Below are 18227 nucleotides of genomic sequence, written 5' to 3' on the forward strand. Positions count from 1 at the left end.
TAAAGCGATGTGAGTGGGATATGTAAACAATTTAAAAAAAGAAGCAAGTTTGTTTCCTACAGATAAACACGAGAAATATTGGACGGAACTATTCTCAAGATGGAAAACGTTCCGGCTGGCGACGTTACCGGAAGTGTTAAGTTGACGGACGCCAACGCTGCGGTGACGCGCTTCCGGCCAGCTCAGCGTCCTCACGTCATCCGTCCCGGTGGTCCTGGTGCTCCCTTTTCCACTCGGGCTCCCTCCAGGCTGTCAAAAGCAACAAAATCCGAAAGGTCGTGTGGCGTCGGCGGAGAAGATGGTGCTGCTGACGATGATCGCTCGGCTGGCCGACGGCCTGCCGCTGGCCGCCTCGATGCAGGAGGACGAGCAGGTTCTACGCGACGCCGCTTGTTTGTTGACCTCCTTTGGGTTTTGTGTTTGTGTGTCGCGAGCGTATGCAAAACGCCTTTGCGGTTTCGTCCAGTCCAGTTATTTCCACGTGTTCAACAAGAACATCGTTTTCTGTCCTCTTGATGCAGGCCTGTGCAGTGGACAAGGGGCTTGTTTATTTACATATTGTCAAAGCTGTCTGATTTCTATCAGAATCTTTATGATTTGACCAATACTAAATATGCATGACATAATCTATAATTAGGATTTGTAATACAGCAGATTTCCTTGGGGGGAAAATATTATATACAGGTAGATACTGTAATAAAAATAAATACAAATTCTCTCTCTCTATATATATATATGTATAAAAAAAAATGTTTGCGCATAAATTGTACTTCATATAGCTATATTTTCCTTAATGTAAATATTTGATAATTAACAATTTTAGATTTTCGTATCTAATAGTTATTTATTAGTGTTGTTGCCATTTTTGTATGCAAAACACAATTAATAATTTTCTAGTGAATGTTGATATTGTACTATATTGCATTTATTGACTTACAGTATTGTTGTATTGGATAAAAATGTTTCCAGTGGGTTACCCAACAAATATTAAATAGGCAGATATTACACATTTATCTAAATAAGAATAATATGTTTCAGACTTGTGATAAACACCAATAATTTTAAAAATGTAATATTACCTTAAAATATTAGCGCCTTTTAGAAGCTATTCCTTGCTTTCTTCCACTACTGCTCCTAACTATGACCATCAAATCATATAATAGTGTATAAGTGAATTGATATACTGTAAACTGAAGTCTAACATTCTCTCCCTGCTCTCTCACTTGCTATCAACAAGGGAAGCGAAAAGGTTGGTTGCTGTTGTGTGCCTTATGTCCCATCATCTTTTTTTTTTTTTTTTTTGTGTTGATGTGCTTTATCTGACAATTAGTGTGGATTTTAAGCATAGAAGGGCCAAAACATCCCTAATGAAAATTAAACTCCACTAGAGGGTGCTAGAACGGCACAAATGGAAATCAACCTGACTTTTTTTTTTTTTTTTTTTTACAGATGTGTAGCTTTTAACTCTTTTACTGCCACACGTTATTAAAAGACAACCTCCAGTGCCAGTGGATTTCGAGCATTTTAACTAATTTTTCGAAGCAAACAGAATATTGTGTTCTTTTGCTACATATACAACATGGGTACCGCATGAAAGATCGCATTTCATTACAAAAAAAAGTATGTTTCTACCTTATTCCGTTCTTTAGTAATCACCATTTGAAAATCGGTCATTTGAGTCACATTGAGCGAAAATTGAAAAGAAAAGAACAGAAAAGAACAGTGACTTTGATACTAATATTTTTTGTTGAGTGACGCGCCGTCAAATTATGTTTAATGTTACAAAGGCTTTGATCATTCACGTCAGCCTTGAAAACGTTCTATTTCATCAGATTGCGTCATGTTTCGTTGTAATTCGCAGCTCTAGTTAGGGCCCGAGCAGCTACCGCTGCCATCTGCTGGCCGTAGTTAGTGGGTGTTTTTGATTTCACAACTCATTGACCCGGCTGCACTGCACTTGGACGTTGCACTGACCACTAATATTTTCCACCCCAAAAAAAGTAGTTGACGTCACTTAACGTTTATGGTGGCATACACGGTGATTTTATTAAACGTTATTAAACGTTTTTGGCGGTCAAAGAGTTAAATATCGTGAACATGACGACGACGATATTGTGGCAGTTTTAATATCACGATATTGCCGTTATCATTACATCCCTATATCAGGTAAACCTGACAGTCGGTTAAATTCAGATAAAAGCATAAATTCCATATCAAACTTTTTGCATGTCTTTGCGATATGCATATTGCATAGGCCAGTATCACGATATCCGTATTTTTTTTCCCGATATATTGTGCAGCTCTAGTGTGCTGTATGTTGCAGTTGGGCCGGGACCTGCAGCAGTACCAGAGTCAAGCCAAGCAGCTCTTCAGGAAACTCAACGAGCAAAGCCCCACGCGCTGCACCCTAGAGGCCGGATCCATGTCCTTCCAGTGAGTCGCAAACCAGGAAAAAAAAAAAAAAAAAAAACGACAGCATCCAAGTATTTGTAATTGGTTACGTTTGTTGTTTTGCGAGCAGTTACGTCCTGGAGAAAGGCGTGTGCTACCTGGTGCTCTGCGAAGCCAGCTTCCCCAAGAAGTTGGCCTTCGCCTACCTGGAGGACCTGCAGGCCGAGTTCCACGAGCAGCACGGCAAGAAGGTGCCCACCGTCTCCCGGCCGTACTCCTTCATCGAGTTTGGTAAGCGCAAACTTTTCATCGCCGGCGTTTCCGGGCCTGCTCATTGGTCTGTATTATTTAAACTCTTCATAGCCACCTGTCCCGCCCAATTTTTAATCATTTGTTTCTTTAAATAATTGGTGAAGCGATTTTATTGTAAATCCTAAAATAAAAAAAAAATAAAAAAATGTGAATCATAAATTAAATTAAAAAAAATAAATTAGTCAAATAAACAATTTTACATGCCATTAATAATTGTCTGATTTAGTAATAGTTAAAAAAAAAATAAAAAATAAAAAATAAATCCCCTCCTCACCCTCTTTTTATTTGTTTTCCACGCCCCTAGTTCCATGGGCGTTCCAACCCTAAAAACGCAAATGAAAGACTTAGTTGGAACACAGTGTACTTGTTTGTCTGTCATCAACAAATGTTTCACTTAAAAGCACAACTGTGCGAACAAATTTCTTACTACGAGACATCAAAGACGATTCTGTCACGTACCCACGAGAGAGCGCCCGCGTGCGACTGAGTCATGGCGCGTCCTGTGCGTGTTGCAGATACGTACATCCAAAAGACCAAGAAGGCCTACATTGACAGCCGAGCGCGGCGGAACCTGGGCAGCATCAACACGGAGCTGCAGGATGTGCAGAGGATCATGGTGGCCAACATCGAAGAGGTGCTGCAGAGAGGAGAGGCCTTGTCAGGTAAAATGGATTAGCCGAACGAAGGACCGAGATCTGTTACGTTACATCACTCAACAAGGATAAATAACAATTCCAGGAAGGGAACCACTGTATAGGAAGTACAATTTGTTACAGCATTTGGACAAACTTTTTGAATTTGCCTCGTGTTTTTTGTGTTTTTTTTTTTTCTTCTTCTCCGCCCCCAGCGTTGGACTCCAAGGCCAGCAACTTGTCCAGCCTGTCCAAGAAGTACCGCAGCGACGCCAAATACCTGAACACGCGCTCCACGTACGCCAAGCTGGCGGCCGGCGGCGTTTTCTTCATCATGCTCATCGTCTACGTACGCTTCTGGTGGCTCTGAGGAGGCAGTACAGTGCAGTAGTCGACATCCACATACAACAACAATAACAACAACAAAAATGTACCCCCTTATAAGACTTTTAAGACAAAGGCACTTTTGCAGAAGGATAAAATAAAGCATGACGGTTTGGGGATTAGTGGCCCCGTGTTGGAAAAGTCAACTTGTTGTTTTGAAGATGATGAGAGTGCAAAAACAGAGGATAAAACCAAGGGACTTTTGGTTGTAAGTTTCTCAGACCTTTGCAAATGCTGCTTCATACTATAATTAATACTGTGTAGTTTACACCAAAGTATGTTTTGCCATTCGTTGACGCTCGAACATGATTTCATAATCAAACCGTCAGCCGGTGACACCATGCTTATGTATTTTGGAAAATTTCTCCTCACACTATCGCAAGACATTTCTAGAGTAATAAACCCCAGCACGCGACTTTTCTGCGCCATTGCACCACAACCTTTTTATTTTGTACAAAGTTTACCCGTGTAAATTTCCAAGTTAGTCCAGGTACAGGCGGTAGAGTCGCAGGCTGCTTTTCTGTTCCGTCTGCTGTCTTGTGAATAAAAAATAAATAAAAATGTTAGCACAGCGCACACTTCCGTGTACTGAGTTATGTGATGTTTTACTGAAAAGGTCTTTTGAACTGCATGCGGGATATTTTGTTTTATAACAAGACCTACCACACTTCATATCAATGTTATCGCTTCTTTATCACCTTTGTCTTATGTGTTACGTTTACAAAAAAAAATATTGACCAGGGGAAAAAAATGGCGGACTTTTGACCAGTTCAAACACGCTAATATTGGCTAATCAAATCAGCAACCAGCCGTGTAGCTTGGTGCAGCATAATTCGAATTTTGGAGATCTCATAAACATCCATCAAATAACAGGCATTTTGTTCTAGTGAAGTTGCCGTAGCTGGCGATCCAATGGCGGAATCTTCTGCGCATGCGCGCACCGATCGTGCAGGGTCACTGATAGCATCTTGACATACCCTATAAAAACTTTTATCTCAAGGGCTGCTACCCAAAATTTGTTTACCCAGTGTACAGGCCATTTTTTCCCCCCAATGAACACAAAACATGGAATTTGGTACTTTAGAAAGGACAAATTTATTGACAAAAAAAAAAAACGACGGAAATGAAACAGTGGAATACAAGCAACATATGAAGAATGATGCAAAGTTAGATTCCACGCAACAACTAAGATGCGAGGGATTTATTTTGTTTTTTATTTTTGGTGCTAAATGTATGCCCCAGAAATTGTGTCATTTCTAATCAAGCAAAATCAGACAGTGGATGCACATGTGGGTGGGAAATAACGTTTTTCCGTTTGTCTCTCAGTGGTGATGAAGACAGGAATTCGGCTTGGTCAGGGCGGCAGTCTATTCGAGAATTCAGCAAGGCAGGTCAAATTTCCAGATTCGAGTGGTTTACTCTCAGCGTAATCTGAACATTTTAATCCCTCTGCAAATTCAGTTTTACATAAGGTGTCAACTACCCTAAACAAAACAGATCCAACCCTGAGACCAGGTAATCCAAGCTAAATCTATTAATTGGAACTGTGAGCTGAAACTTAAAACAACACACTTCACATGCAAAGTAAAAACAACTTGTTTGTGGATGGGGCACAGAGGGAGGCTTATGTATGGAGTCAGTATTTGGTGCTTTGCGCCTTATTAGAGTCACAGTTGTGTCTATTTGAGACGTCAAAAATGGCTGGCTCGATAGCCAATAGTGACAGTGAAAAACACACACTAATCACAACTAGTCAGAAAAAAAAAAAAAGAGAAAAAAAAATCACAGCTGCTTCGTCACCGTAAGAACAAGTGTAATCGTACATACATACAAATAAAATGCAATAAGAACATGTACAAAAAAAATAAAAAATTTCTGCATAAGTATTGCAATGGAGTGCTTGCTAAAACACCGTCAGTCCCGTCTTGGAATTTTTCTAGCATTAACAGTGTCAAAAAACAAAACAAAACGCCCCCTTGTCATCAGTGCTGGTTCTGAATATGCATCCTCATCGCCTCAGGAAAACTGAACTTTTCGTCACACGACTGGCAGGCAAAAGGTTTCTCGAGGCTGTGCACTGCCAAATGTTGAGTCAAATGGCTAATATGGCTAAATCTTTTTTGACAATGCGCGCACTTCAAGTTTCGTTTGTGACGTTTCAACTTCTTCCTCGCGTTCAAACGTTTCTCAGCGTCGTCGCGCGCTTGTGAGCCTTCGCCAGCTTTTGACTTTCCCGCTGCATGGACTTTCATCATGTGTCGCTTCAAATGGTCCTTCCTGGAGTAGCTTTTATCGCAAACCGCGCAAGCAAACAGTTTTGATTGTTTGTTGCTTTGTGCTTCGCCTTCAGAGGTCTTGGTCGTCGCCAGCGATACGCTGCTGTTGCCGTCGGGATCGTCTCCAGACGACGCCGTTATGTCCGAATAGGATAGCGGAGCGAAGAGGCTCTCCGGCTCAGACTGTAGATCGTGTTTTCCGTTCACGTCCGCCGTCGCAGGCTGACTCGAGCTGGCGGAGGTCGACACTTTCTCGTCGGCGTGTTCGCTCACGTGCGTCAGGAGCGCGTCGTTACTCGTGAAGACTTTCATACAAATGGCGCATGTAAAAGATTTGACCGTGTAGAAGAGTTTAGTAACACCTGTGGAATTGGGAGCTTTCTTCTCAGTGTGCGTTCTCACGTGTCCATCCAAATCTACCTGGCGGACAAACATCTCGCCGCATTCCGCGCACTTCAACTTCTTGTTCGTCTCCGACGCTTCGTTAGCATCGTGATCCGTATCGGACGAGTCTGACGTCACGTCGTCCTTGTCTGGTTGTGCGTGAAGTTTTTTACCTTCTGTTACCACCACGGTTGGAGTTGCGCTAGCGGAGGCCACCGGTTTCACCTCGGTGTGAACTCGCATGTGCGTCGTGAGAAAGTCGCGACTCGCGAAGCTTTTCTTACAAAATGAGCAGTTGAAAGATTTCACAGTTTCGGCTGTTTTTTTGACTGGAGCCAACTTCCCTGGCTGTGAGTGAAGATTTTTACCTTCTGTCACCACCTGTTGACTCGTGGAGGCCACCGGCTTCTCCTCGCCGTGTACTCGCATGTGCGACGTGAGACAGTCGCTACTCGTGAAGCTTTTCTTCCAAACTGAACAGATGAAAGATTCGACAGTGCTGGTTGGTTTCGTGACTGGTGATGACTTCCCTTGTTGCGAGTGAAGGTTTTCACCTTTTGTTACCACATTTTGACTTGCGCTAGTGGAGGCCACCGGTTTCTCCTCGCCGTGTACTCGCATGTGCGACGTGAGAAAGTCGCTGCTCGTGAAGCTTTTCTTACAAACTGAGCAGTTGAAAGAGTTAACCGCGCTGGATGGTTTAGTGGCTGGCGATGACTTGCCTTGCTGCGAGTGAAGATTCTTACCTTCCGACACCACTTGTTGACTAGTGGAGGCCACCGGTTTCTCCTCGCCGTGTACTCGCATGTGCGACGTGAGAAAGTCGCTACTCGTGAAGCTTTTCTTACAAACTGAACAGATGAAAGATTTGGCAGTGCTGGTTGGTTTCGTGACTGGTGATGACTTGTCCGCTTGGGAGTGAAGATTTTTATTTTCCGTCGCCACCACATTTTGACTCGAGCTAGTGGAGGCCACCGGTTTCTCCTCGCTGTGTACTCGCATGTGCGACGTGAGAAAATCCCCATTTGTGAAGCTTTTCTTACAAACTGGGCAGTTGAAATATTTAACAGTGCTGGTTGGTTTCATGACTTGCGATGACTTGTCTGGGTGGGAGTGAGGACTTGTACCTTCCTTCACCACATGTTGACTAGTGCAGGCCACCGGTTCCTCCTCGGATTTAATGGCGCTGGGTGGTTTTGTGACTGGATCCAACTTCCCTGGTTCTGAGTGAAGATTTTTACCTTCCCTCACACGTAGACGAGCGCAGGCCACCGGTTCCTCCTCGGATTTAATGTCGCCGGATGGTTTTGTGACTGGATCTAACTTCCCTGGTTCTGAGTGAAGATTTTTTCCTTCTGTCGTCACATGTTGACTAGTGGAGGCCACCGGTTTCTCCTTGGTGTGTTCTCGTATGTGTGATATGAGAAGGTCTCTACTTACGAAGCTTTTCTTACAAACTGAGCAGGTGAAAGATTTAATGGGGCCGGATGGTTTTGTGACTGGATCCAACTTCCCTGGTTCTGAGTGAAGATTTTTACCTTCTGTCGCCACATGTTGACGAGTAGACGTCACCGGTTTCTCCTCAGTGTGTTCCCGTATGTGTGATATGAGAAGGTCTCTACTTTGGAAGCTTTTCTTACAAACTGAGCAGGTGAAAGATTTAACGGCACCGGATGGTCTAGTGGCAACTGCGATATTCAAAGGCTTCTTTCCAGTGTGCGTTGTCGCGTGTTTGTCCAAATCTCTCTTGTGGACAAACATTTCATCACATTCCGAGCACTTGAACTTCTTATTTTTCTCCAAAGGTTTTTTGGCGTCACCACCGTGATCAGAGTCCGAAGAATCGGCTGTCATGTCGTCCATATCCGACACCGGAGCCAAGCGGGCTGGTTGCGAGTCAAGATCTTTACCGCGTTGTTTGCCGGCTTCCGTTTTCGCTTGTTGACTCGAGCTACCGGCGGCCGACTGTTTCTCCTCGGTGTGGGCTCTTATGTGACCTATGAGAATGTCCCGACTCGGGAAGCTTTTCGTGCAAACCGAACAGGTAAAGGATTTGACAGCACCGGACGGTTTCCTGACCACTGCGGAATTCAAAGGTGTCTGTTTCTCTCCGGTGTGCCCTTTGGCGTGTCGATCCAAATCTTCCTTGTTGGCAAACCAATCGCCACATTCAGAGCACTTCAGCTTCTGATTTCTCTTCAAAGGTTCTTTGGCATTGACACGCTGATCTCTGTCAGAGTCTGAATCTATGTCATCCATGTCGGATATTGGAGCCAAGTAGTCCGGTGGAGACTGGAGATCTTCTTGTTTGTGTTCTCCATCAGCTGTTGTTTTCTTGCGCTGACTTGACCTGAGTCCCGTCCTCCTCATGGCCTTCCTTTTTTTTGCCGGTGGCTCCTCCTGCTCCTCGGAGGAAGCCTCGTCTTCTCCTTCCTTCCCCGCATGCCGTCCACCTACATGACATGAATGAATGCAATGTGAATGAATGAAAATAGATTGTTAAATAGGGGAAATATAGATTGCTTTCACTACAAAGAAGTTATGGACTAGGACTGAGCAATTTCTAAAAACAATCTAACTGCGACCCCCCCCCCCCCCCCCAATATTGCAATTGCGATGTATGCGATTATTTTTTCATACATTTATTCATGAATTATTTTTCATACATTAATTGGAAAAATTGGAATTAATTTATGTAACATCACGTGACCATGAGCAGTTTGGAAAATGGATTGATGGACATTTATTTTACGTAAATATTTTGTTATAGGTTAGGATTATGCTCAAATAAAGGCAATTGACGCCTGAATATCAGTTTTTTGTTGTTTTTTTTAAGTTAACTTACGTAACACTGTCTTACATGTTCACTACGACAACTTAATAAAAAAAAAAATACGTTCAGAGTGTGGTATAAAGTTCACATAAGGCAGCAGAGGTGGGCACGTCAATAAATTTCGCCGGTCAGTCAGCTTCCGGGCCACATGTCCGTCATCGTCAATCCGTCGTCACTCTGTCATACTTATTTTAACTGCGTTTGCGTCATCGCTAAATTACAGTTCCTCACCGCTATTTTAGGACCAGTCCGTCTTTCCGTCATCGATATTTTGAGCAGGCTTCCATTATTGCTAAATTACAGTTTGTCACCACTATTTCAGGACCGACAAACCTTCTTCTTCATCTTCGTAGTCTTCGTCATCCTCTTCTTCTTCTTTGTAGTCTTCATCGCCGTCATCATCATCTTCGTCGTCATCATCATCTTTGTCGTCTTCTGCTTCATTTTCATCTTCTTCGTTGCCATCTTCTTTGTTGTCTTGGCGACAGCCAATCGCCGTCAAGAACGTACTACTTGCTACGTCACGCCGGCGTAGCACAGGAGAGAAACAGTCAAATAAAATTAGAAAAAACACACAAAAAAGGTAAGAAAGGTAAAAAAAAAAAAAAAAAAAAAAAATGCCGTGGAGAAGAAAACCGCTTCCGTCGGTTCTTAGTGCGTCAGTTTTTTTCAAAGTTCCCCATCATTTGTCAGCAATTTGGGCGTCCGTCAGTGACGAAATGATGAACCTTCTGGCAGTATTTGATGGAAAGCCCACATCTACATCAATGTTTACATTTGGAAAGCGATCTCGGTGTTAACAGAGGCATCAAACAGTATTGATCCCACACGCCACTCTAGCAGGTTTAATGACCATCTCGTTATCGTCACAACACACTCTGTGCCGTTTTTGTTGCACTTGTGTATATTTTGGATTGGAAATACCGCTCCATGTTGGGCAAAGCCAACTCACAGTCATGGATTTCACAGGCACTATTTTTTTTTCCCTCTGTAGTTCTACATCATCCCTTTAAACCCAGTAACATGTCATATCGGGCTGTGCTATTAATTACAATTAAATTACAATTTCAATTATTACACTCCACAATTACAAAGTGTTTTCAATTCTTACCAATATAATCGTGATTAATATTTTCGTAAAACTTAAGCAGCCCTATAATGCTGGGCTTTCACCAAAATATTTTCACAGTTTCAGACTAACTACTGAGTACATTTGAGTCTTCCACGCGTCTCGGCGCCAAGGACAAAATCACCACCAAAGATTAACATAAACCCAGATGTGTAGACTGAGAGAAAGTTAAAGTGTGTACATCCTGTATTTAAAAAGTGCATTTTCCTGAGTGAAACCTGCATACTGGGCCTTTAAGTGATTTATATAAAAGTTTGCACGATTGTTGTAATCTGAATCATGACTTCCTGGCTTCTATTTACGACACACTTGTTTGGTACAATTTTGTGAAGTTGTCATTGTAAACGCTTCAAAGACTCAAATACACCGTTGTTCATATTACTTCATGGATCAATTTGCCTTCAGTGTATGATTAACCTATAAGATCAAAACATTTGTACATGTAAAAAATGTGTTTTTCGCTTGTGTTTAGAAAATACATGGGAAGAGAAGAGGAACTTGAAAAAATATTTGGTATTGATCCGCAATCGCAGTATTGAGGGGTGTGTGGGGGGAGGTCAAAGTTATTAATAAAATGCATCAGTAGGCAGGAATAAAGACCAGAGCCTGAACTTGACTTTTTGAAAAAAAGCAGAAATCAATGCACTTCAGTGCAACAATGCCGTCCAAAGGATCCTCTCTATACTATTTTATGGCATATATACAATTTTTACAATTAGGGGAGGAAAAAAAAAAATCATTAATAAGATTATTTTTCAAAATCGTTCACCCCTACTTGAAAACTCAGACAAAGACGTTGTTGTCCGTGCTGACGGTGGTGGCCACTTGGAGCAGTTGGTTAAAAAAAAAGAAAAAAAAGAAGAACTAAAAACTTGAAGGTCTGTACAACACGTGTCCAAGCTAGAAATGTATATTGTTTATTGTTGTTTTTGAAATATGACATGATGATGATTTTGAGTCTGACGTAGGCGTATTGTTTTTGCATCGCCTTTGATATTTATTTTTTTTCCCACGAACGACAAATTGGGTTCGCTCAATAAACCTTACAGTATGGAAATGAGGAAGTAGAGTGACAAACCAGGTACCTCTTCGCAGTCGAACACGAGGTTTGGAAACAGCGTCCAACTGCTCACGATGCCATTGCTCGCTCGCCTCTTTGCTTCGGCGGACTTCCTCCTCGTACTCTGCAATCGTCTTCTCAAACAGCTCGAATATCTCTTCGACTGCTACGTCTAGCTTCCGCTTCACCAAGTCTCTTAACTTTGTGACTTTACACATGTTTCGCGTAAAGTTACGTTCCTTCTTTGCCAATGGTGAAGATAAGCTAGCTAGAAATACAGCAACGGTTGAGCCCGCTCAGCACAGCTAAGAAGTCTGCTTGCTCTTATTCCTCTTTAAATTATTGGCGGATTGCAAGCAACGTTCAGGTGAATACCGCCCCCTACTGTACAAGTTGTGTGTGTGTGTAGCAATAGCACTCAGGTCCCTACCTCTACAAATCAGCTTAGTCGCCCTAAAAAATGATAAAACTGCTTCACACACCGAATCGTATTCCCCTCTCTCAATGCCCTAAGTTTACCGCCGCGTACCAATGTCCACTCAACTCACGGTCCGCTGTGCTGCTGCTTGTTCTTTTCTTCCTCATCCTCGTCTTCTTCCTCTTTTGAGTTTAACGGCGGTTCACAGACTTAATAGCGCACTACCGCCACCTATTGCTCAGCAATAACGTGAAGGGGAAGTTAAAACAAAATTACTCGCAAAAAAAAAAAAAAATCCAAATGAAAGCAATACGCTTCTATAATTTTCCAGTTAAAATTTATTTTTTGGTAGCTAAATAAATATGACGTTTTGAATCAAAATAGGCGTGATTACAACTTTTGTCATCATCGCTCAGGCCTATTATGACGTCATCGTGAGACGAAAAGTCAACACGTCAGACTCAAGTGACGAGTGTACTCAGTGGCAGTTCGAATGAAACTTATGAGACACTTCTCATATCCGATACCAAGGTGGAAAAGATGGTGGCAAAGAAGGTGGAAAAATCGATCAATTGATGCCCATTGCGAGTTCAAGTGAAAGACTCAAGGCTGACTGAAATTATTGACGGTCTGTTGCCAAACCAGACGTAATTGTGGACGTTCTGCCTCTTTTTTTAATGTATTTTGGAAGGGTTGTGGTTATGTGAATGTCATCGCTCTGTACGTGTGCATGTGCAACAATAATACATTTTAATTCCATTTTATATAAATCATGAACAGGTCTCTATACAAGTTAGAAACGTGTGAGCAAAACTAATAAAACTATCATTTAATAAAATTAGCATAAAACTAGCATTTTTTTTTTTTTGCCTTTAAAGGCATACTTTACTTATTTAGCCATTTTTGGCAGTCAAACATTAATATTTTGCCTATAATTAATTTGATACTTTCATTATTTTTCACGTACAATTAGTACCGTTAAAAACACATTTTGCAACTTAATAATAATGAGAGTATCGATTTAATTATAGACAAAATATTAACTTTTTTTTTTTTATTGCTATAATGGGCTAAATAAGTGAAGTATCCCCTTAAGTATCAGTGGATGGTATTGGCAGCCTCCACGAGAACGTGATACCTTAAGAAACCGATACCTTGTGGCAGCAAAAATATTACTGGTAGTCACTTCCGATCCTCTTAACTTTGCTGATGTGACATCATGTCATCCATATCTGTAAGTGGCGCAAAGTTATTTTTTTTTTTGTGACTGGAGATCTTCACATTGTTGTCCATCACCTTCTGTTGTCTCACGTTGACTGTTACAGCTCAAAGCTTTCTCCTCAGCGTGAGTTCTCATGTGTATTCTCAGATACGACCTCCGAGAGAAACATTTAGCGCACGAGGAGCAGCTGTAAGGTTTCTCACCGGTGTGCAACCTCGTGTGATTCATCATGTCGTACTTCTCGAGGAATCGTTTCCCGCAATACGAACAGGAGAACGGTTTCTCCCCGGTGTGAATGACCGTGTGTCTCTTCACGTGAAGCTTCGTGTGGAATCTTCTGCCGCAGTACGAACATGCGAATGGTTTCTCCCCGGTGTGCGTTCTCATGTGCGTGATCAGGTTGCACTTCTGCCCAAACGTTTTGCCGCATTCCGGGCAGCTCAGCGCAACGCTCGTCGCGTCCCAAGTCGAGCCGCCGCTCGGATCGTAATGGACCGGCATGTGTCTTTTCATGTTGGATTTCAAGGAGAAGCCTTTGGCGCAAACGGTACAGATGAAAGGCTTTTCTTCGCTGTGCGTTGTCATGTGTCGGTTCAAAGCTCCTTTGTGGAGAAACGTTTTCCCACATTCGGAACACTTGAAGTTCTTGTTGACAGTGTGATGCGTCATATCACCACCAGATTTATTTTTAGTCTTCAGGGCTTCTTTGGTGCGGTCGTTGTGATCAGTGTCAGCGGACTGTGACATCATATCGTCCAAATCGGACAGTGGCGCTAGTTTCTCTGGTTGTGAGTTTAGGCCTTCATAGTGCTGTTCTGTTGTGACGTGTGGATCTAACGTCTCCTCATTTTGACCGTGATGAAGTTGTGAGGACTGACCTTCATCTTCTTCGCTCTTTAAATGGACACCAGTCAAAGTGAACGCGGTGACGTCCTTCTCCTCCAGCGTTTGAAGCTGCTCCCCATGCTGACTGGGCCACACGTCCTTTTTAATGTGGGGAGGCTCTGCTGGAGCCTCCTGCTGCTCAGAGGGAACAACTTTTACTTCGCGACGCTGCACCGGCACCGGCTGCTTGTCTGCATGACATGAGGAACATGATTAACAAAAAGTGACATTTGCAAATAAGTACATTAACAGAAGTAAAAAGTAAGATGGAGGAAAAGAAGGGAGGTAGAAAGGAAGGTTGTATCCACAGGAAGGACATTTGGGATGGAGGAAGGCATCAAAAGAATGGAAAGGTTTGAGGAACTAAAACAAATGTAAGAGCAATAATTAATAAATACGTGTAAATGTAATAAAAATGTTTGTTTTTTTTAATTATATTTATCTAGTTCGGGGCCTACAAGGTCTTAAAAAATATACCTACATTTTTAAACAATATTAACGCATCTCTTATCACGTGCCACTATGGCGAGCCAATCAGATTTGGGACTGTCATCAAAAATTCTACGGCAAGTCCACTTAGACAAACTACATCGTAAAAAAATAAAAATAAGGCGTGAGCGCTAACATTAATAACTTCTTATTATTAACCTAAACACGTGCACTAACCTGCTTCGTGTGAGACAACCTGAGGCGTGTAAACGGCGTTCAGTAGTTTGCATTGTCGTTCGTTCTCCTCCTTTGCACGACAAAGTTCCTCCTCGTAGTCCGCTATCGTTTTCGCAAATAGTTCTAATATCTCCTCGACGGCCACGTCTAGTCGTTGTGTCACCAACGTTTTCAGAATTTTTACTTTACACATTTTTCAGGCTTCACTTGAGCAACGTGCAGCCAAGTCCAGCTTCGACGTCCTGATTATGAGTGCGCATGCGTTGAGCGGTCGCCATGTTTGAAAAGTACCTACGGCATGCCTTTGGGGACAAAACAGTAAAGCGCTTCGTTACAACTTGATGGCTTTACTAATTTCCTGTAAAATGTTGTGTTCTTTATTTTTTATATGTATGACTTATGGTGTGGCTGTATTCATGTGAAGCACTTTGAATCCTCTGTGAAAAATTCTACAAAACATTTACTTACTAACTTATATTAACTCATTTCACAAAGTGACACTGCTTGTTTCAATTCCTATTACTGCACAGTTGCACACTTATATTTTTTATTAAACAACCATAACATGAGATATTATTTTCTTTGCGTACAATCACGGTTGAATACCAGTATACTGTACAGTATTTGTAAACATGCACAGATACTACAGACTGATACCACTTCTTCAACCTAACATATCCTTATGGGTAAGAGCTTGTTGGAGACAACACAGGAAGAAACAGTTTGAGCCAACTGCAAATTGTACTCTGCTCAGGCAGATAACTTGTAGTATTCTCAAGTTTTGTACCCCCCAACTTTATTTTGTAGTTGTACTGACCACACACAGGTAAAATAGCATCCATTTTCCGACTTGTTCTTACCATGCACTTATAGTCTGTAGTTATACCAACCAGATTTCACCTTCTTCTTCGTCTCTTTTGTACTCTTTAGTACCCCCTAGTGGTTACAATGAGACCATGCAGCAAGAATGTTCGCTAAACCTGCTGTCAGATGTTAAAAATATCAGTAATGACAAGTTGCTAATATAAAAAGTGCTTTCAGTGCAACAACTTATGCCACACTTAATTTTTGTTTTAAATTTGCTTAAAAAAACGTTTCTTCATGATTGCCAGTATCAATATGTAAGTAATTGGACAAAAAAAAAAAAAAGTGGTATTGATGCATTCCCAAGGAATTATGAACATCATAACCGTTTTGAATCGACATGGAAAGTCTGCTCATGTGAAATTATGAATGTTGTAAATCATCCCAGCTACTCACCATTCAACAAAACTGATTGTGACGTCGCTTCCGAAGTTCCGACGCGTCGGAACTCACGCACTTGTGTCTGGTCACCTGGTATTTATACGTGAACCTCTTGTCGCACGCGTTGCAACCGAACGGCTTCTCCCCGGTGTGCGTCCTCATGTGTATCATCACGTACTTTTTACTGGAGAATCTTTTATGGCAAACAGCGCAGGTGAAATGTCCCCCCGTGTGCGTTCTCATGTGCAACACCAAATCATCCTTCCGGGAGAAACACTTGCGACAAAGCGGGCACGTCGAGGTTCTCTCGCCCGTGTGCGTTCTCATGTGCAGTATCATTTCGCACTTATCTCGAAATCTTTTCGCGCACACGGTGCAGGGGAAGGGAGTCTCCCCCGTGTGGATCATCATGTGTCTTTTCATGTGTTCCTTAGAAGAGAAGCTTTTCGCGCAAGTTGAGCAAGGGAAAGGTTTCTCTCCGGTGTGCGTCGTCATGTGTCGGTTCAAACTTCCCATGCGGCCGAACATTTTGCCGCATTCGGAACACATGTACTTCTTGGAGTTCTTGTCAGTTTCTTCGCCGTCGTCGCCGTGCTCGCTCCCGGAAGAGTGTGACACGGCGTCCTCCGGGTCTGATAGTGCAGCCGGGTTGTCCGGTTGTGAGTGAGGAGCTTGAAAGTGTTTTTCGTCAGCTTCCCTTATGGCGGGCGGACTGGAGGAAATCGGCAGCTCAGGAGCGTGCGTTCTCATGTGCGTCATCATTTTGGACCGGTCTCGGAATCTTTTAGGGCAAAATAAACAGGAAAAGGGTTTTTCCCCGGTGTGTATTTGCATGTGACGGTCCCTGTGATGCTTTAAAGAGAAGATTTTAGAGCAAAACGAGCAAGCGAAAGGTTTCTCTCCGGTGTGCGTCCTCATGTGTCGGTTCAAGGTTCCCCTCCGGCTGAACGTCTTGCCGCATTCGGAGCAGTTGAAGAGTCGGTCGTTGGCGCGATGCGCGGCGTCGCCTTTGCCGTCGTTGGGACGCTTCGGACGTTCTTTGGCGCCGTCGCTGCGATCCGTCTCGGACGATGTGACGTCATGCTCGTCCATATCGGACAGTGGAGCGTAGGCTTGGTTTCTTCTGCCAGAGTTTCGGTTCTCTTCACTTTGACTGCGGTGATGCTGGGAGAAGTGAGCGCCGTTTTCATCATCTTCATGTTTCATAGGGCGATCAGTCAGTGGTAATGTGGTGATATCTGCCTCCTTCGGCCTCCGAAGCTGCCCTCCCTCCTGATTGCTCCACACGTCTTGCTCTTCTTCTTTAATGTGGGCGGGCTCTGCGAACTCCTCCTGTTCCTCCTCCGGCTCAGGTGGAACCTCATCTGGATGTTGGGTGTCTACAGAACAGAAAGATTGTGAGTATCAAACCGATACTAGGTATCAGCATCAATATTCGAGATGATAACAGCACAAAGCAAAAACAAAACAAAACGGGGAAAAAAATCAACTTCTCTTAACATGAAAAAATGTAAATTTGGGCATTTGTAATCTGTATCTTCTGGATGAGCATTTAATTCTTCTGCCTATAGCATAGATTCAAGTCAACCCTTGGCCCTAAAAGGACAAAAGGCATTAGGTGATACCATTATACAGTAATGTGTTTAATAGAATGAGATTTTCACTTGGTCTGTCACTTTGACCTGGACAGTCGAATCAATTCTGAGTCACAACGTGTAGCCTAATGTTGACAAATTAAAGAGGTTAAACATAAAGAAGTCAACTCTGTTATTTATTTATTTTTACTATTATATTTTACTACATCACTTCAATGTCGGTAAATATTAGTTTGGATAAGTGGTAATAAATTATATGTTTGTTAACTTAATACAACATACAATTTGAAGTTGGGTTCATTCGAGTGCAAGTACTCGACGTCGACTCGCCCCGCTGGCTACCCACGCAAACAATGAGAAATCGCAGCCAGCGTGTGAAATGATCAAGTAGAAATATAACGAGAACAAAGGAAAAAAGACAAAACGTAAACAAACCTGCTTTGTCGAGCTCAGATTGAGGCGTGAAAACAGCGTCCAACAGTTCGCGTTGCCGCTCGTTCTCTTCTTTCGATCGACAAAGCTCCTCCTCGTACTCCGCGATCGTCTTTTCAAACAGGTCGAATATCTCTTCCGCAGCCTCGTTTAGTCGCTGCTTCACCAACTCTCGCAACATTTGCACTTTACACATTTTTTTTTGTTTTCTGCAGGGACGCTCGCTCTGCGCTCAGCGACGTGTTGCTAACTTCCGGTTTTGTTTTGTTTTTCTTCGGTGGTGGAGGAAGTAGCAAGCTAATGTTTACTGTGTTACATTGCTGCCATCGCCTGGCGGAAAATAAAAGCTTTGACAAGGGTGTC

At 42.7% G+C, this 18227-nt stretch overlaps 3 protein-coding genes across 5 annotated transcripts; 1 reads left to right on the forward strand and 2 right to left on the reverse strand.

Annotated features, from left to right (window-relative positions):
* The first annotated feature begins 84 nt into the window (after positions 1-84).
* sec22bb (SEC22 homolog B, vesicle trafficking protein b) lies at positions 85-4297 on the forward strand. The gene is given in 7 exon segments (XM_077533257.1): positions 85-242; positions 244-373; positions 1238-1249; positions 2324-2433; positions 2522-2682; positions 3219-3365; positions 3551-4297. Coding segments are annotated over 7 exon segments (858 nt in total). The 5' UTR covers positions 85-99; the 3' UTR covers positions 3706-4297.
* A 1136-nt stretch (positions 4298-5433) lies between these two features.
* Positions 5434-12063, reverse strand: LOC144026642 (uncharacterized). Of its 3 annotated transcripts, XM_077533493.1 has the most exons (3): positions 11427-12063; positions 9546-9728; positions 5434-8832 (listed from the first exon to the last, which is right to left on the reverse strand). In XM_077533493.1, the coding sequence occupies exons 1-3, from the start codon at positions 11617-11619 to the stop codon at positions 5702-5704; spliced, it is 3507 nt and encodes a 1168-aa protein (XP_077389619.1). In that variant the 5' UTR covers positions 11620-12063; the 3' UTR covers positions 5434-5701. The 3 variants fall into 3 exon arrangements, with proteins under 3 accessions (XP_077389619.1, XP_077389620.1, XP_077389621.1); XM_077533494.1 differs by lacking the exon at positions 9546-9728; XM_077533495.1 differs by lacking the exon at positions 9546-9728 and having other exon boundaries at positions 11931-12026.
* Positions 12064-12175: 112 nt separating this feature from the next.
* LOC144027766 (uncharacterized) lies at positions 12176-18153 on the reverse strand. The gene is made up of 5 exons (XM_077535571.1): positions 17868-18153; positions 15859-17216; positions 14888-14894; positions 14593-14787; positions 12176-14117 (listed from the first exon to the last, which is right to left on the reverse strand). Exons 1-5 carry the CDS (start codon positions 18058-18060, stop codon positions 13069-13071), a joined length of 2802 nt encoding a protein of 933 aa, XP_077391697.1. The 5' UTR covers positions 18061-18153; the 3' UTR covers positions 12176-13068.
* Between the last annotated feature and the right edge of the window lie 74 nt (positions 18154-18227).

Source organism: Festucalex cinctus, chromosome 10 (assembly GCF_051991245.1).
Source record: "Festucalex cinctus isolate MCC-2025b chromosome 10, RoL_Fcin_1.0, whole genome shotgun sequence".
Taxonomy (NCBI): Eukaryota; Metazoa; Chordata; class Actinopteri; order Syngnathiformes; family Syngnathidae; genus Festucalex; species Festucalex cinctus.